General features: G+C 36.4%; 1 protein-coding gene across 2 annotated transcripts in view; it reads left to right on the top strand.

The window, feature by feature from the left end:
- GRM7 (glutamate metabotropic receptor 7) overlaps positions 1–27785 on the top strand; it is a gene marked incomplete at both ends in the record, with an annotated part of 887413 nt that overhangs the window by 273405 nt on the left and 586223 nt on the right. For both annotated transcript variants that reach the window (XM_080914160.1, XM_080914159.1), the window contains one exon: positions 13285–13501. In XM_080914160.1, coding sequence (XP_080770286.1) covers positions 13285–13501 — 217 coding nt within the window. The remainder of the gene's footprint in view (positions 1–13284; positions 13502–27785) is intronic.

The following is a 27785-nucleotide window of genomic DNA, read 5'->3' as shown; positions in this document are numbered from 1 at the left end:
AATAGTGCTAAAACTTAGGATGGTTGCCCTGCTATCCTAATATGAGAAGAGATGGTATCTGTAGAGGATATAATTATAAAATGAAAGGAGTGATGCTTCAAGGAATAAGCCTGAAAGGATTATTCAACCATTTTCTCTTTTGGGGGGATCCATATCAATAAAGCTTAATAAGAAGGAAGAGGAAAATTACTGCTGACTGTGAATTTAATAATGCCCCACTGGGAGTTCATTAATATCTCTACAGGTACACTGGAGCATTATCTTAATTGCACATGATACTTCCAAAAATTGCCTATTACAACATTTGTGGAAATTGCCCTCTGGAACAAGTATTCTTACATTTTGTATTGCCTTCCCTGATTATGAATCTCCAGGAACAAAGGATCCTTATTCAAATATCCAGAAATAAGATGTTCCCCAGATGACTGACCTTGTCAAAGGCACTGCCATTATTTAGTTAAGAGGAAGGATATACTGTTAGAGGATAAAGTCAAATGTGGAGGAACCAAAATTCAAAAATGCCTCTTTCTGCTTTATTTTGGATAAATGCAACTGCAATTTCCTAGGTATAAATACTTTGTAATGTGTTGTACTAAAAAATTGTGCTGGAGTAATTGTGTGTGTTCCAATGTTCATACTGTGTACTAATGTAATCAGAAGCACATCTGGACATGAACTTGAACTATTTTAACAGATGTTTAGAAAAAGATCATGTCTGTAGGGATATGTTTTCAATCTGAGATCAGTTTGCCTATTAGTTGTTGATTATGTAGGAACTATAGAATAGAATAATGTTTAAATATGATCAGAGTTATCAACAAAATGAAACTATATTATACACCCATAATATTTGATTTTATAAGTTTTATGTATGACAGTCATTTATCTAGAATGCATAATGTATTCTATCTTTGATTTTTTAAATTTTTACTTTAGAGTAACAATAATAACATAAAGTATAAACCTTTATCTAGAACTGGGGGGTTCAGGGTACCAAATACCATATTTTATGTTGTACCTGATTACCTTGTTTCTTGGGTATAAGAAGAAAGCAGGATAGGCAAAAATGCAAGGGTCCTGTTTTAAAAGTTAGATGCCCAGTAATGGAGTATGGCATCAGTGACTTGGACCAAAACTTGCTGACTTTTGGCAATTTAACTCTTTCTTGCTATTCTGGCCACGAAGATGAAGGCTCTGGCAAATTTACTCCTGCTGATTGCTGCAGGGGATTAAAAGGAAAACAGTTTGGATACTTGGTTTCTCTTCTCACTGATTCAGGCCTCTCTCTTGCCGAATAAGAAAGAGTATGGGAGTTTCTTAAATCCTAGTGAGCCAGAGAAGGGGGAAAAAAAAAAGAAGAAATTCAGGTACGCACAGACACATATGCATACTGGATGAAACAGAGAAATGATAAATCACCAGTTAATATTTGTTTTTTAGTTAGTTTTTATACTTTCTCAGGATAATTGATCACATTGTTTTCTAAGTACTTTTATCTTCCAAAAGTTTATAATAAGTTAAGAGCAATAGTTCATGCCATAAACTGATAAGGACTTAAGGAGCTTTAGCAGAATTGTTTACATGTTTTTTCATTAAGACTAACACTTTATTAAACATTCTTTATCTGTTATTAATACCATAAGTTCATTGTAAATTTAAAGAAATCATTTTTGTGTCAAAAGTTAGCATAGTTTTTTCAAGAGACAGATTATCTCTCATGTGTCTTATTATTTTGACATCTTGCATAAATATACCAGCACATCATGCATTTCCTGTCTTTGTATCTAAAATATATTACCCATTCCAAGTTCATAATTTTTAGTTACCAAACAATGGCCTCATTCCTATCCTAGAGGAAATGTTCTACTTGACTGTAAATTTGCTCCAAGCCTGCTTTCTTTTACTAGAGCAATTAGCCCATGACACCTGAAGGTTTACAGAGTTAGATTTGCAGCTTTTATTCTATAGGGAATTTGAAAATCCTTGTATAAATTAAGAAGTTCTAAAACATCATGATCAGGAATTATGAAATCATCAATTTGTCTACACAGCTTTACTGCATGAAAGTACATTTTAACATTGATTCTGCAGATGATCTGCCTAATATGGTGGTGGGCTGATGTCCAGCAATCATTAGGACATGTAATAGTGGCAGGAAAGGCACATCAGCAGCAAGTAGCAATCCTGGAATAAAGTCTCTGAGGACACTAGGTCCCAGAAAGCACATCCCTACCCAACCACTAACAGCAGAGAGACAGAGATCCTCTCTCAGCCGTTTGGAGACTCCATTCTTTAAGATCAACTTTTGCTGCCAAAGCATGTGCCCATGTATGATCTTTCAACAGAACACTAATGAGTTACCTGGAACTATTTTCTTTGCAAAAACAGGTATTTTTTTTTCAAGTAGCTGATAGTTGCTAAAATCATCACAGCTATTGGTGTAACATCATCCTCAACTCCTCTCTCCAGCTGAGATTTGGCCATACACAGGTTTTGTTCTGTGAGTTTTTGTACTGTGTAAGTCTCTGGCCTGGTGTGTCCAGACAATATTGTCATCTTGCTGTCAGCTACCTTCTCAGACTCATACACTCATTTTGGGACCTCTTTGGCAATAATTACTGAGACTGGGGAGAAAATACACATACAGTATCTAAGGAATTCTTGGGGGTCCTGAGGATCTTTGCCCCAATATATATGTGTAAAAATATAGTTATTTTATCCAGGAGCTGATAGATTAACTATATTTTATGACATAGTGTGGGTTCTTATGAAGCTGTAAACAACATGAGTCAGTATCATGTAAATTAAAAAGTTTATCTCAGTTCAAGAAAAAGAAAAAAAGACTCCTTAAAAAGTCTTGAAATTTTGGTTGTGAGCCATCTCTTCAGAAATTGGAGCTTCAGCCACAGTGAGGCTACATTCAGTACTTTGGTGGTGGGGGTGTTGGACTCATGATCTCTTGATTGGATAACAAAAACTTAATATGCTGACCTCTCTTTCTAGTTGAAGTTTTAATTCTTAAATTTTATATGGTGATTTGATGGTAGATGTTTAAAATTTAAAAGTAGTAAAAGCAAAAACTCAGAACCCTGTGGATTTTTCAACAATTTCCCCTTTTCTCTGCAGAACAGAGCACTTCTATAAGCTAGAAAATTTAGGTTAAACTACTGTCATGTTAAACCATCTAAATCAAAAATAGCAACACATTTTTGTCAAATTATAAATTAACCAGAAAGATAAATAAAAAATGACAAATATGATTTAATTAATGGTAACAATTTTTGTTTTACAGAAGTAGATTTTAACCTGTGGTGTTTGAGAAAATATTGATTATAAAACAGAATCCTTTAAAAAAATAAATTTCAGTAGACAAAAACACCCAAGCCAAAAGCATGAAGTGATGCATAACTATACACAGTGAAAGTCTAGAATAGACATGCATGTATAAGTCCAAGTACAGAAATAAGAATATTCTTTGTATTTTTCTCTTAAAATGAGATTCTGGGAAAACAAATCCACCAACATGACTCAAGGCACAAATCTAGATAGTGTGTTATCAATTCTATATGACCTTGGTCTTGGCAATGAAGTTTTATTGTTTTGGAGGATACACTCTTAAAGCAAAACAATGTAAATATAGTGTCTGAAAACTGATATACCTCTAAAGCAAAGAAAACAACAAAGTGCAGAGAAAACTTAGGAGAAAGGGGGTATATAGAGACCATGTTACCCTCAGAAAGTTGTGTTAGTTATTCTTAGGATTATGGAATAGTACCTGAAAGGATTTAATTAGGAAACCTATTACTTCCTTTTCTGTTGTTATAATCATTAACCTTGACTAAAGTAATTTATGAATGAAAGGGCTTATTTTTACTGTTGGGCTTCAAAGGAGAATCTATAATGGTGGGCGGGGTATGGTGCCAAGAAGCTGAAGGAAGAAGCTGAGAGGTAACATTTTAAGCACACATGTGTAGCAAAGCGGAATTGGAAACAGAATGAGGCTATAACCTCTTCAAACTGAATCTAGTGGTGCATTTCTTCTACCAAGTTCTCACATACCCAAAGTTCCATAACCTCTCAAAACAGTGCCCCTGAAAGACTTTTCTCACTTAAATCACAAAAGAGAGGAGTAATTTATTTTAGCTCATGGTTTCTCCTTTCTCCAAGGCAAAGATCAGTCCATAGAGAGAGGTCTGGATTACCATACATAAGCCCCATATCTGCAGTCTAGTGGCCTTACACATGCTATGTAAGTCACGTCTACAGACTTCTAAACTATTCCATGACTGTTCCTCATTCCTGGAACCAAGTACTAATACATATTGTAATGCATGCATATGAGTGCTATGCACAATAATTCACATCAAACACATATTACAGACCCCAGGTACATAAAAATAACTCATAGTACAGTACCAAGTCACATGACTCAGAAATGGGTAATGAGTAATCCCACAATGAAGGAGCACAAGTGACCAATCACCAAAACTCATGTAAAAAGTTGCTCAAGATTAAGCCAAAAGGTTGCTCTAATACATTTATAGAGAACATCCACCTATAAGTACCAAGTGTGAAGATGTCTGTTTTAGTCATGCATTTTTAGGGGAACAAAACCAGTTGAATGAATATGTATTAAAAGCTGTTTTTATGAAATAGTCTTACATAATATGGTCAGGGTAGTCCAACAATGCCAGTCCTACCAGAAAAACTTAGTGTATAGTTTTTGCTCAGTCTACTAGAATGGATGTCTCCACAGTTCTAATCAGATGTTCATGGCCAGGAAAATACCTACTGAACGACTAACGTTCAGTTTATATTGGAAGCCCCAAGAAGCTGGTGGTTATATCAGTATATGAGAGGAGCCATTACAGCAACAGGATGAATGAACTTTTCAGCAAGAGCAAGGGAAAGCAAAATAAAATGCATTCTCCTTGTTTTATCTGCTGTTTAACTTGGGCTGCTATGAAATACTGGACATATTTAAGACAGATCATCCCATTTAAAATAACCTCCTCAAGAACATTTCTCATTAGAGTACCCAGTGGTTTGACTGTTGATTCTAGATCTAGTCAAGTTGTTAGCTAGGATTTACCAGAACAATGCCCTATATTAATAGGATAATGTAAAATACTTCCATGAAGCTTGAAAACTTATAGTGACAGAGACTGGGTAGGTTCTATTGAATGTTGTTGAATAAATGGATTTATATATAAGGAAGAAGATATAGGTTAGCAAATTTAGAAGTAATTGTTTGATATTGAAAGTCTCTAATGATTAAGAAACATCTATTGTTTTATATAAAAAAAGCTTTTTTATTCTTCATTACTGATCACTATTAAGGAGTGAGAAAAAAGAACATCAACTTATTCTAATAAATCATCTGTTTTTCTAAAAGAATTTGGTGATGGACTCTATCAAGAAAACAGATTAGGAGCAGTGATATGGCTCAGCAATTATGAGTACATAGAATCCTTTCAAAAGATCTTAGCTTCACTTTTCAGCACCAACTTTAGGTGAGTCAGAACCACCTGTAACTTCAGCTCTAGGAGATCTGATGCCTTATCCAGGACTCACTGGACACCTACACCCTGACATGATCATTTCCACCACAGTCAAACACAATTTATACATCTTTCTCCCAAAAGGGTTTAAGACAAAGAAAGCAATAAATTATAATGTAACTTATTTCTTGGAAATCACAACCTATTAAATTAATAATAGTTTAAACAATAATACAACTAAGCAAGCAAAATTAATATGTTTGTATATTCAAGCAGGAGAGATGAGATTATTAATTTTACCTCATACATGCTGCAATGAAAATAAAAATTATCTTGAAAGAAAGTTAATAAGCAATGTGCAAGACCTACATGGAGACAATTATATGATTTTACTAAGAGTAAGTAATGGCAGTGAATGAAAATTTATAACATATATTTATTGCTTTTTGAAAAATTGAATAGACATGCTTTTTGAAAAATTGAATAGACTTGCCTTTTAAATTATATTCAATATGCAATCTTCCTAATGTCTCTCAGTTTCATCTTCCACATCTTTATCTCACCTCAACTTTGTTTTCTTTTTTATAGTGTTCCAACCCCAGTGTTTGTTGTTCATTACTTTTGCCCATTTTAACTATGACTAGAGTTTGATTGATGCCTTAAAACTGATTTCCTCCCAGAAGTCATCAACTGTGAACAGATCTTCAGCTAAGGGTAGGGACTTAAAAGTCCTTTCCCAGTCCATATTAGCTTGTTCTTGAAAAAGTCTGTGTAAACAACCACAGATCTTAAGAGCTCATGAATGCATGTTTCCTGTCACCTTAAAAAGGCACCATTTCAGTTTGGTACTCCATGACCATTTGATCATTTTTTAAAAAAATTTTATTGGCTATTTTATGTATTTAAATTTCTAATTTTATCCCCTTTCCTGGTTTCCCCTCTGGAGCTCCCCCATCCCAGCCCCCATCCTTCTGTTTCTATGAGAGTGCTCACCCTCCTACCTACCCACTTCCACCTCACTGCCTTCCCCTACACTAGAGAACTGAGCCTTTGCAGTACCAAGGGCCTCTCCTCTTGTTGATGGCAGACAATGCCAACCTCTGCTACAGATGAGGCTGGAGCCATGGGTCACCCCATGTGTGCTCCTTGTTTGATAGTTTAGTCCATGGGTGTTCTGGGTGTCTGGTTGGTTGATATTGTTGTTTTTCCTATGGGACTGCAAACCCCTTCAGCTCCTTCAGTCCGTTCTCTCACTTCTCAGTTGGGGTCCCTGTCCTCAGTCCAATGATTGGTTATGAGCATCTGCCTCTGTATTCGTCAGGCTCTGGCTGAGTCTCACAGGAGACTGCTGTAACAGGTGCCTGTCAGCAAGCACTTCTTGGCATCAGTGTCTGGGTTTAGTGTCTGTTGATTTTATCAACTTTCCTCACCTTCTTCTAGAATAATCCTTGTGGATTAACAGGGGACACATAATATTTGTAAGAAGGCTGTCTACACTTTGACTCCTTTTGAGTTAATGCAAAAAATCAAAACCTTTTCTGATAAGGTCTGAGAACTACAAGAATCGAATCGACAAATAGAAATATATTTAGAGGACAATTTTGATACTATACTTCCTCAATAATATATTAAAATTTCAGAAATAAAAATTGTAAGTTCACCCACTGGAACCTGTAGGCTCATGAGTGACAGCTTTGTGTCCAGATGTACAAAGCACAACTTTCCAAGGAAAGGAAATATCGATTAAAATCCCTGCCACTGTTGCATCCATGAGCAGGTCTGGCTGTATCAGTCCTTGTTGTAACTCACAGTATCTGGGTCAGACTCTTGAAGACCTTGTTCCCTTACTAGTTTGACTAATGCCTTTTTGCATTCAGAAATGTAGGCAGCACAGAAGATTTTGAGTCAGTACCAACTTGATTTGTCCATGTCCTGTGAAAAGAAAGAATGTAATATTCAATAAAAGGTTCTAGCGGCTGGTTTGTGTGATCCACTCAAAGCAATGACAATAGTCTGCATTGTTTAGGGGATTTAAGGATATGTCTGAAAAATATCTCACATTTTTTATTGCTATGACCAAAAAAATTAAATAAATAAAAGAAAGAAAAGAAAAGACAAAACAAATAAAACAAACAAAAGAACAGGAACAGCAAGAACAATTTAGTGAAGAAAGTGGGACTTACAGTTTCAGGTGATGTGTTCATGACCAGCATTGCAGGCAGGATGACAATGGTACTCCTGCAATGGAAGAAAGCTCACATCTGACCCACTAGCATATAGCAGAGAAAAGTAGCTGAGGATGAGATGAGTTTTAAAACCTCGAGGCCAGCCCATCTTTAGTTAGATATTTTCTCCAATAAACCTACACTTTCTAACCCTCTCTAAAGAGTTCTGTCAACTGGAGACTAAGTATTCAAATATATGAACTTATAGAGGTCATGCTCAATCAAATGACCACATGTAGGTATGTATATCTGGCACTTAACTTTCTGTTTGTCAACTAATGGCTTCCGAGAAGAACATTATAGGGTAACTCCAATTCAAGTATTTTATATAAAACATATATTTAATAAAATTAAATTAAAATAATATTTACTTTTCCATGAAGAAAGACATGGCATTGTAAAAGTCTAAGCTCTACCATAATATATAATTGCAATGCAAGTCTCATCAGATCTTAATGGATACTTTTGCTAAACTGTTAAAAAGTTCATCTAAAGTTAAAATCCAAAACTAAACATATATGATCACTCTGAGTATTTTTATAATCAGTTTAAAGGAGAAACACACAAGAATTAATACCGTTTTAGCATACTCCATACTCATAAATACAAATATAGTTTAAGTGATAGTCCAAGACTCGAAAGCTAGAAATATGATGTAAAAGTCACATGCAAGAATCAGATGATTACTTCAAGTTTTAAAATATGCAAATCAGTGAGATGGCTCACAGGAACTGGACTTGACATTCAGGCCTGCTGGTTTGAATTTAATCCCTACAGCCCATGTAGAGGTGGAAACAGAGAACATCTTTCCCACAGTTGAATTCTGATCTCTCTATATATACTCTGGCATGTGTGCTCCATCCCTCCTCTCCAATAGTAATAAATTTAAAAATTAGCATATGAGAAGAAACAGCAGTCTTCCCTGGAAGCGAACCATGATTAATTGTTTAAGGAGAGGTATTGAGGCAACAAGTGGACCTTTTGAAAGCTTTATCTACCTCATTGATCAACCTGAAATAGCATTCAGAAATGAAAGAGATTTCACCAACACTCATGAGTATTCTTTCTCATTGAGGGCACATCCTTGAACATTTCCAGTGTTACCTGATAAATGATCACAATGATTCAGTCAGCTCTGAGGACTTGATTTTAGGGTTTGAATGACAGGGAAGATTTAAGAATTTAGCAGTATGAGGTGAGGACAAATGTAAAGAGAATTTTGAGGAGTCACAGAAGAGAGAAAGAGGAGGAGGAAGAGAGAAAAATGTAAGGCAAGGGTGAAACTAAATTCATATTTTATTATACATGTATATATTCAAATGCACAGACAAATGTACTAAAGAGATTTAAAAACACATTATTAAAAAGCAGTGGGTTAAATATTTTAGGTGTCATTCTTTGTAATTTTTATCAATAATATATCATTAATTTACTAAGACACAGCAAAAACTCATTCCGAACTTCATTCCTCGAAAAGTAGATAGTGGTAGTTTCTCATTCTATTTCATACTTATCATTAACTAAATTATTCTCCTTTGATAGGCACACATTTTACCAGGAAAAAAGAATAATACAGTAAGATGCATTTTTAGTTCTATGATTGAACATTAGAAGTATTATCAAAATAATGACTTTGTAAACTTGAAAATCTTCTGGAAAGAAAGAAGCTAAGAATGAGACCTCATCACTGTGTAAATATGCAGGACCATGTATCACACATTATAGAAATTCCTCTGTTCTTTCATCTCTATTACTAGGAGGGTTATCTCTATGCAATGCATTTTGATGACAGAAGTGAAATCCATTTGATCTTTAATTCCCTATCCTAGGATCATTATGTGCCCGGTGTTGACTTAAGTAAGATAGTAAAGAGTTGGTGTTCATGGGCCTGAATGGAAACTTGGTTCTTAATCCAGGGATTCTTTTCCTATGTATCTGAGATGGATGAACCCAAGAAAGCAATGGCTTTCAAAACAGGTAGTAATTAGGAAAGGAGTCTCTTTTACCAAGATTTTCATAACTGCAATTTGTGTATAATGTAGAGAATATTTTCCATTGTGATATTTTATAATTGTCATGTTTCTCAGTATCTACATAAATGAAAATTTGATAGGAGGCTAGGTTTATCATGAGTAGCACTCTTTCAGAGATGCAGAGGGATTTGGGCAGGAATAGCATCTTTGCATCATCATAAGACTTCTAGCTTTCATAAAATGAAAGTTAATGGAAATTTCTTAACCTTCTTGGCTTGTTTTCTTTTCTTTTCTTTATTTTTTTTTGTTAAGAAAATTCTATCAATTCCAACCACACTCTCCCACCCCCTGTTTCTCCCTGAAGCACTAAAAATGAAGTTTTTTTCCCTCAAAGGTTCAAGTCTCTAAACCTTAATCTCATGCACAGCCCAGATTTTTAAGGTGTTTGTAGGGGCATCACCAATGTGTTTACACTAATTATTTGAACAGTTGTTTCAGAATGAACTTTCAACTGACTTTCAGTGATGATACAGTCATTGCTAGGGCAGAACTCTACTTAGACTCTGATCATACTGGCTTTGCTTTTTATGCTTATTAATTATTTTAGTATGTCTTTGTAAATTAGCATAATTAAGAGTTTAGTTGTTTGCACAGCCCATTTTCAGACTTGAGTAGGAATATTTATTCTATAGCTATATAATATGAAGTCATGGTTGAATTCTGTAGATCAGTGCCCACTGTTTCTATAAAATAAGCTTATTAAATATAGTACTATAAAATATAATCTAGAATATTATAGTGTCAAATTCTTCACAGTGACTAGGTGAGGAATTAACTATGAAAATATTAGAACATGATGGGCAAATTATAAGTAATGTTATTGGAATACACTTAAAAGTTGTAACATGCCTTAGGACACAGAGGATAAACCTGTAGAAAACTTAGGAAAATATATTTGTTTTTTTGGGTGGGGGCTACTTTGATAGTGTGTTTTGATACAAAGTCACTTTGGAGAGTAAAGGTTTTTTTTTTAACAACTTTATTTTTAAAAACAAAGATAAATGTACAAATTTTAAGCATTTTTGCATAAAAGTATATGAATATAATTTTGTCAGTGCTTGTTTTTTTTTTTAAAGGTTTGCTAGTGTGCATTAAGGTCTTACTAGTTACAATGAGCATAAAGTACATGTAAAACAGATTGTAACCTGGAATTAGTCAAAGTTTACTTGGTGTGTAAGGATTAAGCATAATGGTTTTTTTTTTTTTTTTTTTTTCTTTTCTTGAACTTCATATAGTCTATGAGTTGTTTCTGTGGTGTTCAGAGCTTTCTGTGGTTAGTATCCAATTATCAGTGACAGCACATTATGTCTGTTCTTTTGTGACTGGGTTATCTCACTCAGGATGATATTCTCTAGAAGCATCCAATTTCTTAAGAATTTTCTAAAGTCATTGTTTCTGATAGCTGAGTAGTACTCCGTTGTGTAAATTTACCACAATTTTTGTATCCATTCATCTACTGAAGGACATGGGAATAGAGCTCTGGGTGACATTAGAATCCGTCATGGTGGAAAGGTCAATAGGCTACCTAGGCAGTCGGGGGGGGGGGGGAGAAAGAGCAAGTAGGGCCAGGATATAAAACTTCAAAACTCATCTCCACTGGTGCAGTTTTTTTTTTTTTTTTTTTTTTTTTTTTTTTTCTGCAAGGATCAATACCCTTGCATTTGAAGGTTCCAGAACCTTCCCAAACTGTGACACTGACTGAAGACTAAATATTAAAAATGCATGAGCCTGTTTAAGCTCTTTCACACTCAAACCACCACCAAAAGTCAAATGTGGAGAATAGCCTTAGTTAGGAAGATATATTATTCTATATTTTCATAATTATTCCCAAGGGCATGAAAAACCCACTCTGACCTGTTACCATACTAAATTATACACATTTCTGCCTTGTGAAAGCAGTTAACCCAACTAAGTCATTGGGGTACAGGTACTAGTTAACAAATGACTCAAGCTCTGATCCCAGTACTGGATACTTCAATTTTATTCCACTTTACTCTTGGTACCTCTTAAAAGCCCTGTTATTCAGTTACTGGAGTGAAGAACTTACCAGAAGACTTTGATGTTTTCTAACACTGGTTTGCTTTTGAATTTGGGGCAGAGAGCCTTCGTACCAGTGGTTGAGGTGAAGACCTGCAGCATGGGTAGAGGAAAAGGGAACATCTGACCTCTTTCAGGCTGCATGAGGCGAATGTATAATTTAAAAGGCTTGTGGAGAATAGATCTTTATAATAGAGATAACTATTCTTCAACAGAAGAAAAGAACATGGAAACCAGAAACAGTCAATACCAAATACAGTTATCTGGACTGTGAAGGTCAAATTGAGTTTGGCTTTGGCATGTTTGTGGCAAAATGGATAAACTATTGGTTCAATTTATGCAAAGATCAAAAATATACTTGAAAAATAATGTGATAAAGAAATTTTCCAACAAATTCTTGTTACTACCGTATTATTGCACATAACTACTTGCACTACTAGTCATAGGTTATTTCTAGAAATTACTACTTCCAGAAATCAGAGAGAGGAAAAAAATTTGTGCATTGTGTAGTAAAGGTTAACTAACACAGGGATTTGAATGTCAAGTCCTAATCCATGCTTGTAATCCATATTGACTTTGTAGCTTTCTTTAGGGTATTTGAGATTGTGTGTTGTGTGTGGGGGGGGGTTATTTGTATGTATATGTAGTTATTATACATATCATAAAATATATCATACCATAATATACTATAATATGTGTGTATGTATGTGTTACCTCAATTTTATTTAGCATTGTATCAATGCTTCAAAAGCACTCAAGTAACTGAAGTAACTTCATTTCAAATAATTCCAAAACATTTATTCCACACCAGAATAAAACGATTGATTTGATACTTAACCTCCTCTATGGTTCCCTAGTTTGGTTTTCATAGATAAGCTCTGGAAATCCTTAAAACAACTAAGTAGATTAATCTCATCCAAAAGTTTCAGACATCATGAAGTTATAATGCAAATATTTGATATTCAGAAGATCTGATATGTAACCCAGAAATATGTGACCACCTTTTTCTGAACCAAATTTGCTACTGAGCACTCTTATATTGTGGTATTCTTTGGCAAGTGGATTACTACATGGTACTCACTTTGATTTGTCCTTGCAGGTTCTCAGGTTTCTTTGCCAACAATTCATAATGAATATGAGAAACCATAACCTCTGTTGACTACTCTGGCCTCTAGATACAAGACAGCTGGATTATACTGGTTTTTATCAGTTACAATATTTGCTGGATTGGTTATGAATTCTTCATGTCTAACTAGCAATAATACTTACCATAGCCTTCCCCTGCTATATTTCTTAAGGAGAGACAATTGTACAAAAAGAAAAAAATATGTTCCCTTTCTGTGAGCATCTACGTGGTGTGTACTTGGAGGGTGGCCACTGGGCAGAAAGCCCATCCCGTGTGCTGAACAAGCCCCATCTTTTGAATGGTGAATCTTCCATGGTTCTCTGTCCCACCCTCTCTCACACAGTGTTTTCTTGTCATTTCAGATCCCGCAGATTAGTTATGCTTCCACGGCTCCTGAACTCAGTGATGACCGGCGCTACGACTTCTTCTCTCGAGTGGTCCCTCCCGATTCCTTCCAAGCCCAGGCCATGGTCGACATTGTGAAGGCCTTGGGCTGGAATTATGTGTCTACGCTTGCATCTGAAGGAAGCTATGGAGAGAAAGGTGTGGAGTCCTTCACACAGATTTCCAAAGAGGCAGGTAGGAAATGATTGCATTTTTAAACTTATCTTCTTAAAACTATCTGTGCCTTGCAGAGTTTTCTTGAGATAATATTAAGTGAATAGTAAACATAACCCCCACCACGCCCTTGATCTCACATTCCCTATGTCCTCTGAAAGTATCTGTAGGCTTTTATCTACAACACATTACTTTGGGAAAGACTTTTAGAAGTGTAAAACTGCTGCCCCTTGGTACAAACAGATAAATAGAATGGACACGACTGTGGGTGCCAAGCTTCTGCCTGAGAGATGTGGAGGAGAACATTAATCGGATCATAGATTCTGAAAACCTGTGACTACCTTTGTCTGTCTGTAATGAGTTTCCTCTTGGTACCTCCCGTAGGTGGGGAGAGCTGTATAGAATAATATGAGCATCATCACAGGTCCACCCTAATTGTGCTTTGTTTGTTTGCTTCTTTTGTTTTTTCCTTATTTATTTGTTCACTTTACATCCTGATAACAGGACCCTCTCTTCTTCCTGCTACTGAGGGAAGCCAAGGGTGTCCAGCTAGGGGAAAGGGATGCAAGGGGAGGCAAAAGAATCATAGTCAGCCTCCCATGCCACTTATTAGGGTACCTATATGCAGATCATGCCGCACATCTGCTACGTATGTGTAGGAGGCTTAGGTCCAGGCCTTGCATGTTATTTGGAGTTAGTTCAGTTTGTGTGAACCCCCATGGGTACAAATGAGTTGACTCCCTAGATTTTTGAGTGGTGTCCTTAAACCCTCTGCCTCCCCCAATCCTACCTCCCTCTCTTCCATATGATTTCTCAAGTTCAGTTTAATATTTGGCTATGGATCTCTGCATATGTTTTCATGAACTGCTGGATGAAGCTTCTCAGAAGGAAGTTATGTTCAGCTCCAGTCTGCAAGGACAGCAGAGTATCAATAGTGTCAGAAGTTGGGTCTCTCGATAGGATGGTCTCAAGTTGGGCCAATCATTGGTTGTCATCCTCTCAATATTCATCTTTATTTCTACCTATCTTGGAAATCAGGCAATTTGCGGTTGACATTTTTGTGGTAGGTTGATGTCCCTCTTCCTCAAATGAAGTTCTGCCTGGCTACTGGAGCTGGCCACCTCAAGTTCCTTAGCCAAAAGTCTTAGATGGGGTCACTGCTATAGGTCTTCCAGAGTCTGCCCTATCCCAGGTCTCCAGCTTGTCTTGGGGGTGCTCGTCCCACCAATTTACTTTCTCTCCCCTTCTTGTCACACCCACCTGATCCCTGCCCCAGTTTCACTTCCCACTTCTTACCCACCCAGCCCCACCCTCCATCATCCTTCACTGATGTTTATTTTATTTCTTCTTCTGAGTGATTTTCAAGCATCCTCCCTAGGGCTCTCCCTATTACTTAGTTTCTTGGATTCTGTAGATTGTAGCATGAGTACCTCTACCTCAAGACCCAGATATACCAGTCCTGGGCATATACTCAAAATATGCTCCACTACACTACAAGAACACTTGCTCCACTATGCTCATAGCTACTTTATGCATAATAGCCAGAAATTTGGAACAACCTAGGTGTCCCTCAACCAATGAGTAGATGCAGTGCAATTATAAAATAAATTAAATGCAGTACATTTATACAATGGAATGCAACTTAATTATTAAAAAAACAAAACAGCATAGACAAGCAGATAGAAGTGAAAAATATCATCCTGAAAGAGGCCACCCAGACTTAGAAAGGCACACATGGCATCTACTCACTTATAAGTGGATATTATCCATAAAGTACAGGATAACTGTGCTACAATTCACAACCACCATAGAAGAGTTAGAAAAGGGACTGAAGAAGCTCAAGGGGTTTGCAACATCATAGGAGAAACAACACTATTATCCAACCAGACCACCCCAGAGTTCCCAGGGACTAAGTCACCAACCAAAGATTACACATGGCATACTCCATGGCTCCAGCCACATATGTTGCAGAGGATGACATTGTTCTGGCATCAATAGGAGGAGAATCCCTTGGTCCTGCAAAGGCTTGTTCCCCAGTTTAGGCAAATGCCAGGGTGTGAGGTGGGAGTGGGTGGGTGGGACTGGGAGCATCCTCATATAAGCAGGAAGAGGGGAAGGGAGAGGGAGAATCCAGAAAAGGGGATAGCATTTGAAATGTAAATACATAAAATATCTAAAAAAAAAAAAAAATAAAAAGGGGGGAAAGTAGTTTGTATAGATGTCCCTGTACTTGCCTCTATGTTTTCCATGTGTCCCCTTCTATGCATATCTATGTAAACCTTATTAGGTGAAATTAGAACTAATACTCAAAGAAAAACTGTAGTTTATTTTGCAGAGTTTTGTCATGGTTTGTTAATATCTAGCAAAACCAGAACTTTGTTTTATAGTAATCTAACAAAGAATGCCCCATAAAAGTTGCAAAGAGCCATATTCTTGAAGGAGGGGCAGAAATTCAATTCATATATGTGGTAGGTAAATTTGAATGACAATATTATCCCAAAGTGAGAGCAAATTCTCATTTCTGAATATTAATAAGTGGGTTTTATCTTTCCTATCAGAAGTTGAACTACGATGGAAAAATGTCTTGAGTAGAGGTAGACGGGTACTTTGGTGGATCTATGTGAGTTGGCACTATGAGTACAATTCTTGGTCTATTATTAATTCACATTAGAGATTATCCACTACAGGAAAGGCTGTCAGTAGGCAGGCATCTGTTGTCAGTCTCAGCATCCCTCATTGCCAATCCAGTACTACAATGAGGGATGAGCATTGTGGCTAGGTGGGAGCTACATTTGGGTTATACATAAATCCTGGGTTTTGGATACACACACACACACACACACACACACACACACACACTACAAAATAGCTAATATATCAAGAATGTACAGGGAAATAAATAATCCTCAAAAACAACCTTGATTAATGAGGGAAAGGTTCTTAGAAAGTCCAATGGATTGGGCCGTGTCTATACTTCTCCTTCCATTGCACATCTCCAACCTAAAATTGTTTCAGTGACTCCCCAGGAGTGTTTCTTGCAAGCATACTATCACCTTAATGTTATTGTAGGTATATAACCAACGCAGCCAATTCTTCTCTTTTCAGTAGCATAATTTTTCCTTTTTTTTTGTGCCCCAAGATTGCTTTCTCAGTATAAATCATTAATGTGTAAACTGTGCATCAGGCTGTACTTCAGGTTTCCTGCAATAAAATAAATACTTGTTCTACTAAACTGTGTTACAATTTCTGAAATACTCATTGCTCATGATGTACTTGAAAATTTACTGGGTAGTTGCTCTATCCAAAAATTAAAATGTTTATGAATAAATGTGTGAATGAGGGCATTCATTTATATATAGGAATAAAATGCCAAGTAAGCTATATTTTCTTTATGTCACCTTATTTCAAATTATTAAAATTATCAATTTGCCTGTACCTCATCAAAATAGTTTTTTGTTTTAGGAAAAAGAAAGGAAGAAAGAACATCTGATATTTCTAAAGGACTTATCCCAAACAAGTGAAACTGTCCAGGTAGGATGCATTTTGGCACACAGAGCTGAAACCTATCATTTTTTTTCAGGGAGTCAATACTATTTAGCAGAACTTACTTAGAACAGATTTGTTTAAGTTTATGCTTTCAAGTAAAATTTGAAGGAAAGGGCTTCAAATTTGGTAGTTGGAGAGCTGTCTGGCCTCATATACACATAGAATGAATTTGGGGATTTGTTTATAGTTGTTTATGTTGTTTTTCTTTCTTTCTACCTTCCCTACCCTTGACAGGGTCTTATATAGCTCAGGTTGTCACTGAACTCACTCTTTCCCCAAGGGTGAACTTTTGATCTACCTATGTCTGCCTTTTAAATGCTAGAATTCTAGTGGTACACATCCTGCCTGTTTCTATGAAGTATTATGCTAAGGCAAAGCAGTCTATTTTATTTATAAACATTTTATTCAACTCAAATGGTCATTGAGTGGAATAGTGTATCAACAATAAAGCTAAAAAGCAGAAGATCCATTTCGTAAGGAAAGGTGCCATTTATCATGATGACAGGGCCCTTCACCTATAAACATACCTAGCAGATGTGGCTGATAGACCCTCTCATGACTATGAAGAGAAGCTTTTTTAATAATCTCATTTTTAAATTTAATTTTCTTTTTTGATCATTACATGCTTTATATTTTAGCCTTCCCCTTGTTTCCCCTCCCAGATTTCTTCACCCCATTCTTCCTCCCCTTCACCTCGGAGAATGTGCTCCCCTACCGTCCACCATGGCATCAAATCTCTACAGAGTTAGCCACATCCTCTAACACTGAAGCTAGATAAGACAGTTCTCAACTTCATGTGTGCTATGGGTGTCTCAGACCAGCCTAGGTATTCTATTTTATTTCGGCTTAGTCTCTGGTACCTTCCAGGTGTCTGGGTTAGTTGACACAGTTGGTCTTCCTTTGGGATTGCAATCCCTTTTAGCTCACCTCCAGCAGATAGACAGGGTCCCCAGTGAAGGAATGGGGTAACCAAACCACCTTCAAATTTTAGACCTAGAATTGTTCATGTCTGTAGAAAAACTAAGGACAACAATGGAAAAGAAACTGAAGCAAAGGAAGGCTATTCAATGACTGGCCCAACTTGGGATCCCTTCCTTAGGCAAGCAGTAAACCCAGACACTGTTATTCACTCTGTATTGTGCTTTCAGACAGGAGCCCAACATGGCTGCCCATAGAGAGTCTTTACTAGCAGCTGACTGAGACAGATGCAGATTCTTACAGGTCAGGGACTCCTATAGAAGAGTTAGGAGAATCTCTCTCTCTCTCTCTCTCTCTCTCTCTCTCTCTCTCTCTCTCTCTCTCTCTCTCTCTCTCTCTCTCTCTTTCTCTCTCTCTCTCTCTCTCAACTCACAAAATGAGTATATGGTATAATTTTATGTGTCAGTAACAGTCTGGGTCCTTACCTTTTGCCATCTCACTGAGATAGATACTCCTCTTTAGAAGTATCCCTGGCTGACACTTTCAGCAGGTGTCATCTTAATCATCACTTCCGGGTTCCAGGGTCCAGAAGATATGCAAAACTCCCTTTGTTGTGTTCACTTTGCCTGGTGTTTCTACTTCTGATCACAAACCCAAGGCATTTCTAGGAACATGTGTATCTTGTTCACTGCTCTAGTTCAAACTACTGTGGTCCTAAGAAAAAATATGTCCAGCATAATTCAGTTAGAAACCTTTTAATCTCTCAGGAAATTTAACTCTGTCCTTATGGCAGGCTGTAATATGTAGAACTCATTAGCAGCAGGTTTTGTGACTCCCGAAAGAGATAACTAATCGTTGTAATGACAATTTCATTCCTTACTCTGTCTCTTCAAATCTTGCTACAATTAAAAGCAATGTCTGAACTATCTGGCTGAAAATAAGTAAATTAGGCAATGTCAAGAGAAATTACATGTAAATTAGTAGCTCAGAAATAAAGCTTGGCCACCATCTTGAAATATTTAATTGCTACAAGAAAGTCCTGAATTTAACATTGAACTTTGTATTGGATAAAGCAGAGTAAATGCTCATCAATCTCCCATAAAAATCTCAGAATTTTTATGGTAACTATCATGTGGAATATTTAGAAAAAGTAAACTTTTCTTGCTTTGGAATCAAAATAATTGTTCTGTCGACAGGTTTGAGTGAGAAAATTATATGGTTGCTATTTCTGGTGTCTTCAGTTGGATCCACAAGATATGACATTAGAGCTTGTTATGTAATGCAGAAAGAAATGACCTTTGTAATATTGTATGCATGTTAAAGACAATGCATTTAGCCAAGTACATGTTGAGATGCTCACAGCTCAGAAACCAGGTGTTGTGAGGAACAATCATGTACAATGAAATCTTTTAACCTGAGATTATTCTCCCTGAGGGTGAGAATTAAAAAACAGCCACCTGCTGCTGCAAACATAGGAGAGCAAACATGGGAGATTCAGGTGACATGTCAGTGATTAGTTCTACGTATTATAACATTCAGATAATGGTTATAAGCCACCTGTGCTCTGTCATATGTGCAATTAATAACTGTAAGTATGCTTATGTGCTTCATAAATACCTGTCTTCTCTGATAAACAAGGAGAAAAACTTCAGAGACAGAGGCAGATTTTACTGTTCATAAAATGTTGACTAGTGCATCCAGTGTGACATAGGGAAAATGTGGTTAAATAATATTTTTTATATATTTTTTAAAAATTTCTTTATGGGCATATGCATTAACTTGCGTGAAACATTCATACACATGTGAATTTACATATGTAAGCACACATCAGTGTGTTACCCATCCATCTTTGTCTCTGTCTTCATCTCTATTTCTATGTCTGTCTCTGTCTATCTGACTCGCTGTCTCGCTGTCTCTCTGTGTCTATCTCTCTGTCTCTCTCTCTCTCTCTCTCTCTCTCTCTCTCTCTCTCTTTCTCTGTCTGTCTGTCTCTCTCTCTCTCTATTTGTGTGTGTCCTCAAAGTTTAACATGGGTATCTTTCTTGATTGTGCTGCATTTTATTTATTAAGAAAAAGACTTGCCTTACCTAGAACTTGCATGATGAGCATTCTTACTTCTGTGCTGTAAACATTTTATTCATGATTCATTATTTCAGTCAACAATTTTGAAACGTAATTAAATCTATAAAGCCTGTTTCATCATAGTTGTATAATGGATGAGATGCTGTATTGGGAAATAGTTAATACACAGAACACCTAATTATTAGTGTACAACTTGGATTCCTTATAAATATTTATTATTCAAATGTGAAGTTTTGAAAATACTGGGATAGTCTGATTTCAGTTATAATCGCAAATAATGTTAAAGTAGAATTATTTTTATTACATTTTTAATATATAAGAAAGAGAAAGAATTAATAAACTACAATCATAAAAACACACACACAAACACACACAGGTACATGCATGCATAAGTGTGACGGATTGATTCCATTTTATATGTATTGGCTTTAATCTGGAAGCACTTTCTTCTATTGCTTTTGAACAGTTTGTTTCTGAGAAATGTTATATATAATTCTCCATTAACACCTATTTCATTTTAGAATACTTTCACTGCAAAACTTACGGGAGATCCTTAACCCTAAATCACAGGGCACTGTAGTAGAGACGCATATCTTCAGTGCTCACAGTGGTAAAGCAAGGTCATTCAACAGTGTCACTTCTTGGTAAAAAAAAATAAGATATTTCATTGGAGACAAAAGTCATTTAAACAGGTGTCTTTAAATTACTATTTATTGTTTGCTTGTTTACATATATTTAATCGATATGTGTATAGTAGTTTTTCCAGCAAGTATATATTCAAAACAAATATGCTTTTGTAGCCTAAGAGGATAGAAGAGAGTATCAGATCTCTGCAGACTAGAATTACAAACAGTTGTGAGCTGCCATGTGGGGGCTGGGAATCAAATGCTGGCCCCTTGGAAGAGCAGCCAGTTTTCTTAGCCATAAACCATTTCTGGAACACCTACAGGGGCCTTTTTACATGGAAGATTAGTTATTTTTACTTTCATGCTGTCAAAGTAAATTCCAACAAACCTTTCTCTTAGGCATGATTCTGGAGGACTTGCATAAGTATAGAAACTATACCATGATGAGATTTAAAAAAAAATCTCAAAAGAACAAAAACAAAAAAAAATTACCACTTTAACATGATTTTCTCGCTTCAATGATATCCTTGTAAAATAATCAAATTTGCATAAATGACTCTGGAGTGTCAACAAAAATGACTGGTACAGTGTCAACAAATGTTGGGTTTTTTTTTTTTTTTTTTTTTTTTTTTTTTTTTTTTTTTTTGCCTAATATTGCAGAGAACAAGATAAAATTCCTTTACATTATGACAAAAAAATAACAGCCCAATTCAATAACCTAAATGGTTGAGGTTGTACTTAAAAACCCTATTTTCTCTGTGAGAAACAAAAGTTAATGTTTATAATAGTTTGTAGCACTAACCAGTACCAGATCCATCCGTTGGATTCAGGCATGGTAAGAGAGTATTCTGTATTGAACTCTGAGCCTTGTAGAGAGTTTGTAGGAGAATTCAAAAATACTTCTTTATAATATTATTGTCATATAAGAGAGTATTATTAACAGTATGTTAAGGACATTTTATCTCTCCACTTTTTAACTTTATAAGCCTAGAGGAAAATGCTAGAACTGCCTTTTTGGTATTTTATGGTGCTTACTGGCTACTGTTACTTCGTATGGTATTATGAATTAGTGAATTTTCAACAGAAGTGACCATGCTTATGTGAAAGGGGGTCTTAGCATGGCCTGACCAGTAGGAGGGAGAATTCCCAGAGAGGTGTCCCCTATTTGTATCCAGCACCAAGTGCTCAATGATAAAACTTTGTGTATAAAAGCCACAGTAATCAGATTCTGTGGGTTATGCTTATGTATGCATTTATATTTGTATATGCAACCATAATAATAAATAAAAAGAGAGACATTCGTTTGAAAGGGAGAAAGAGAATGTGAGGGGATGGAGAGAGAGGACAAGGGGAGCATTGGAGAAAACAGAGATGGGGAGAAATGATGTTAAGTATAATTAATAAAATGCAAAATGTAAATATAAAGTACTGCTATTTAAATTCTAGATCATCTTTGACATTATCTTTTTACCTTCTGTATTTTTCTCCATAATGTTCTTCTTGAAGTCATAATTGCAGAGTTAGAGATGGAATTTAGCTACTACTCAGTCCTCAAAAATTTAGACCTTCAAAATGTGAAATGACTACTTACAGTTGTTATACATTTATTTATATCTCTGTAGTAGGTAACTAATCTAAGTGTGTGTGTGTGTGTGTGTGTGTGTGTGTCTGTGTGTGTGTGTGTGTTTTCATCTGGAACAATCCACTTTATTCTTAGACTGCTTTTTTTTGGTAGGAAATGAAGCTTTCTCTGATAAGAGGGAGCCTCTGGCTTTCTTCTGTGGCCACTTCCTTTGTGCTAGGAATACAACTCAGTTCCTAGTGCTTGTACAGAGAATGCTTTCCAAAGAGATCTCTGTCTCTCTCTGTCTCTCTCTGTCTCTGTCTCTCTCTCTCTCTCTCACACACACACACACACACACACACACACACACACACACACACACACACACTAAGGAATTTAGAGCATTTCCCTCCTATTACTTTCTGGATGATGAACTCTGGCCACTGTGTTTCTGATTATCAGGGCAAAGTCAAACCCATGTCCCTAGCATTTATCTTATGTCCTAGTGTGTTGCAGGCATGCATTTGGTATTTACTAAGAAGATTTACTAAGAAAAAGAGGGAGAAGAATTATACTCACTTCTTTATCTTACATTTCAGGGAAATACAAAGGAATCTCTTACAAACTTATAATTTTTTTTTGTCTAAGTCTCCACAAAATTATACCAAGATGTCCAGTCATAATATCTACATTTAACATAGCACCTTTAAATACTTTGTAAGAGAAGAATTTTTTTGTAAATATTGAAAATTTTATAACCCTTTTACATATTCTATTGTAGAAAAGAAACAATAAGAACAAACTATTTCTAAATTGAGATATAATCATCCATGGGCTGTAGAGATGGCTTGGCTGAAAACTGCTAGGTTCACAGCAAGAGAGAGAGAGAGAAAGAGAGAGAGAGAGAGAGAAAGACTCACAGAGAGAGAGACAGAGAGACAGAGAGACAGAGGCAGAGACAGAAACAGAAACAGAGACAAAGAGAGTTAACTATTTTTTATGTGGATGTAGGGAATTTGAACTTACATTCTTGGGCTTGAACAGCATACATTCTTACCTGAAAAACCATCTGCTCAGCTTAGCAACTATACTGTAGATAGAGATTCATCAACAATACAACATTTATAAGTCTCCATGAATATGCTAATGACCAATAACTGCTTGCCAGAATTTTCAGAAAGGAGCCTCTGCATATATGGTAGTGCTAATGATGCCAAATATTCATGTTCCTAACCTCATGTTACTTTATGCTCTGTGAAACATGTATAACCACTGTAAATGAATTAAGCTTCAAGGACAGAGCTACCAAGAAGAACGGAAAGCCTATTTTATTGGTACCAGCAATGGCCAGAGCAGCAATATCCATTTCTACCACTAGATGTAGAATCCAGCATAAGTTGGCTATATTCATTTAACCTCTGGATTCCTATTCCAACAGAACCTACAAAAGCATCAAGCCAGCCTGCTGATGTGATTTTATTTTATTTATTTGGGTGTTTGATTCTGGCAGCCTGTCTTTTCTCTGAGTATACTAATATTCTGATTTTTGTTCTCTAACCTCCCTAGTGCCTCAATGAATTGTCCAACATCATTTAAATAATTTCTCAGCTTAATTTAGACATGTTCATATTTTGTTTGTCTTCAACCTTCATTAACACAGGTAATGAAGGGCTGTCTCTCTTCTGAATTTCTTAACATCCCGTGTGTGCCTCTGTCACAAAATTGTATAACTTTCTTCATTTCCATTTCCCTAGCTTTCCTCTTAAATTAGAAATGAAGTTTGTAGAAGATAGTGTATTGTATCTGACTTACAATATTGTTTATACAAAATTGTGCCCAACAGAGAACAGAAATTTTAAATATCTTATTTTATTATTATGTACATTGTAATTTTTTTGTTTGATTGTTGTGTGTGTGTGTGTGTGTGTGTGTGTGTGTGTAGAGGGAAGAAGGTAATTTTTAACAGTCAGTTTTTTCCTTCTACCATGAATTCTAAGAACCTACCTAGGGTAGCCAGGCTGCTTCACAAGTACTCTTACCCACTGAGAAATTTTTTGGGACCCATGCATATTTTTGACTTATTAACAATACCAGTAGGCTATTAAGGTTCTAACTGGTGCAGGAAAACTGTTTCTGATTCTGTTTTGCTAATGTCACTATCATTTCCTTCTCACAAATTGACTTCCTAAGAAAACAACATGGAACCAGAAAGCTAAACCTGTTATCTTATAATCATGTGGTATTCACAAAAATGCCTTTATTTGCAAGCACTGTTTCAAAATTATATTCATGACACACCAAGAAATCATGGCTTTTATAGAACAAATATGAATAAGGAAAGCCATGAAAATAAATTGAGAGGTGCTCCAACTCAGATCTGTAGGAGAAATTGGATGTTCAATTAACCCCATAATGACAACAGAAACTGAACAGACAATGTTGCCCCAAGAGAAGTCCTGCAGGACATTCTAGGAAGAAAAAGGCATGACTGAACCCCAAACACCACTGGCAATGTCTTAAATCCTCAGAGCTGTAAGAGAAACACCATTTGAAAACTCTAAGACTCATGGTGACTGAAATTCCATTCAACATGTTTACCATTTCTGAAAAGAAGCAGATATTTGAGGCTTAAGCTTCAGTTTCTAACTCTAATTTCTTATGTAACTCACTGGGAACCAGCATGTGGAGCCTCTGAATTGTGAAGGCATCAGTACTTACTAAGAAAACTCCTGTCTCCGGTTTCAGAAAATTCTGAGATATAAATCATTCTAACTGCTAAGGATGAGCTCCAAAAAGTTGATAGACTGGCCCTGTTGACACAGTGTCTTGAAATAGTCTATAACAGACTGCTACTCTGACACAAAAAAGAGGCAGCTAGCACACATATCTAACAACCCCCATCCCACTGTCTACCCCTTCTGCATATGAACATTTTGGGCCAGAGGTGGGGATTGAAAAGATCTGGTGGCAGTGGGGAGCCTCGTGTTGCTGGTTAGTTGCCTCTGATGACTTCCTGATGGGCAAACTAAGAAAAAGAAGCATATGAGATTTTTAAATGGAGGGGAAAAACATATAGAGAAAAGTGTCCTTGGTTTTAAATAGAGGACTAGAGATTCAAATATGAAGAATTCTGGTGAGTAGTAGAATGTCTTGGACAGCTGAGGAGGGAGGGAGAGCCCTTTGGTAACTTCCTGAGAAAAATACTATTCTGTTGTAACTTTGAAAACAATGCATTTACAGTAATGCCTTTAGTCTTCTGTCCTTATCTAATAAGTTTGAGTGTGATCCTCAAGATTGCAAAATCCTTATTCTCAATATTTAAAAAAAAAAAAATTCATTGTGAGAGACTCCCAATCCTGAATTCCTGAAGGCTTGACAGAGTAGACGCTAGCAAGAGGTGCATTTCAGAAAGGAAAATCGTGCATTAGAACAGCAGTTTCTTTATAAACTTCAGAAACGTGTGTAGAACAATTTGTACTAATAACCAGATTTTGCAGCTAAAAGCTTCAGAGTTCTAAGAATTACTTAAATGTCCAGTAGCATTTGAGAAGTGCATGGCAAGCAAATGTCCTCTACTGTGCTTAGATTTAAGTATCTCCTCTGAAATGTGAATTAGTTACAATGGCACTTACCAGCACTGGGGTTAGGGGAGAGCAGAGCTTACTCAAGAAATCTGATTTCAAGAGTCTTCCTTGCTGTGATCAAGGCTTGGTGGTCAGAGGCATTGGCAGATTGTTATTTTGGTTGCTGCTGCAAGAAGCTGCCAGACTTATGTTCAACTGCAGGAGATAAGTGTAAAGAGAGGGGGGTCTGAACTGCCTCTCACAGCAATTGCAGTAGCCATTAAATCAGACACAAGACAAGGGCAGTGTATTTATCCCACAGGCCAGTTCTATTTAATTGGCAGCCCAGTCAAAGATTTAAATAAGACTTGATTGCTTACAACATACCTGTTTATTCACTTCATTTATTGTCTATCTTTTTTTAAAAAAATGGTATTTTCTTTATTTAAATTTCAAGTGTTTTATCCCTTTCCTGGTTTTACCTCCAGAAACTCCCTATCCCATGCCCATTCCCTCCAATTCAATGAGGGTGGCTCCCCAACCACCCATCCACTCCCTCCTGCCTTTGTATTATGGCTTTCCCCTACATTGGGGCATCACGCCTTCATCTCATTGGAGCATCATGCCTTCATCTCATTGATGCCCAATGAGGTCATGCTCTGTTATATATGCTGCTGGAGCAATGGGTTCCTCCATGTGTACTCGCTGGTTAGGGTTTTAATCCCTGGCAGCTCTGGAGCATTAGTTCAGTTAATAATGTTTTTCTTTTTTCTTATAGATTGGAAACCCATAAATCTCCTTAAGACCTTTCTCTAACTCTTCTTTTCGGTACTGGTACTCTGTTCTCAGTCCAATGGTTGGCTGTGAGCATCTTCCTCTGTATTTGTCAGGCTCTAGCACAGCCTCTTGAAAAACAGCTATATCAGGCTTCTGCCAGCAAAAAACTTCTTGGCATCTGCAATGTTGTTTGTATATCAGATGAATACCCAACTGGCTGAGTCTCTGTATGGCCTTGCCTTCTGTCCCTGCTCCACAATGTGTGTGATATTTCCTACCATGAGTATTTTGTTCCCCCTTCGAAGAAGGACTGACACATCCACACTTTAGTATTTCACCTTCTTGAGTTTATGTGGTCTGCAAATTGTATCTTGGATATCAGTTTTATATTTTAGGCTTATAAACACTTATCAGGAAGTACATAGCACGTGTGTTCTTTTGTCATTTGGGTTACCTGACTCAAGTTTCTAGATCTATTCAAATGCTCCTCCATTGTTGATGGGATTGAAAGCTGATACAACCATTCTGGAAATCAGTCTGGCAGTTCCTCAGAAAATTGGACATAGTTCTACCTGAAGACCCAGTTATTCCACTTCTGGGCATATACCCCAGAGATGCTCCAAAATACAATAAGGGCACAATTACCGCAATATTCATAACAGCCCTATTTATAATAGCCAGAAGCTGGAAAGAACCCAGATGTCCTTCACAAAATGAACAGATACAAAAATTGTGGTATATTTACACATTGGAGTATAAGAAAATCAGCTATTAGAAACAATAACTTTATAAAATTCCTAGGAAAATGGAAGCATCTAGAGAATATCATCTTGAGTGAGGTAACCCAGTCACAAAAGAACAGACATAGTATGCAGTCACTGATAATTGGATACTAACCCCGGTAAGCTCTGAATACCCCAGAAACAACTCACAGGCCATATGAAGCTCAAAAAAAAAAAAAAAAAAAAAAAAAAAAATCAAAGGCCAAAAAGTGAAAGCCTCAGTCCTTTTTAGGAAAAAAAATATGTGTATAGCACCCTCTCAGAGTGTGGTATACCTGGAACTTAAATCATTAATAATTCAAGAGCTTAGAATATAGCCTTTTGGCAATTTTGGGTATTCAAAAATCATTATGTTTAATATATACACACAAAAAGACCCTGACTCTTTCCATGTTACATTCTGTTCTATATGTCCTTTATGCTTATGGTAACTAGTAAGATTTCAAT

Source organism: Micromys minutus (assembly GCF_963924665.1).
Source record: "Micromys minutus genome assembly, chromosome: 3".
NCBI classification, from domain to species: Eukaryota; Metazoa; Chordata; class Mammalia; order Rodentia; family Muridae; genus Micromys; species Micromys minutus.
Note: the sequence above shows the minus strand (reverse complement) of the source record. Positions and strands in the feature narration are given on the sequence as shown.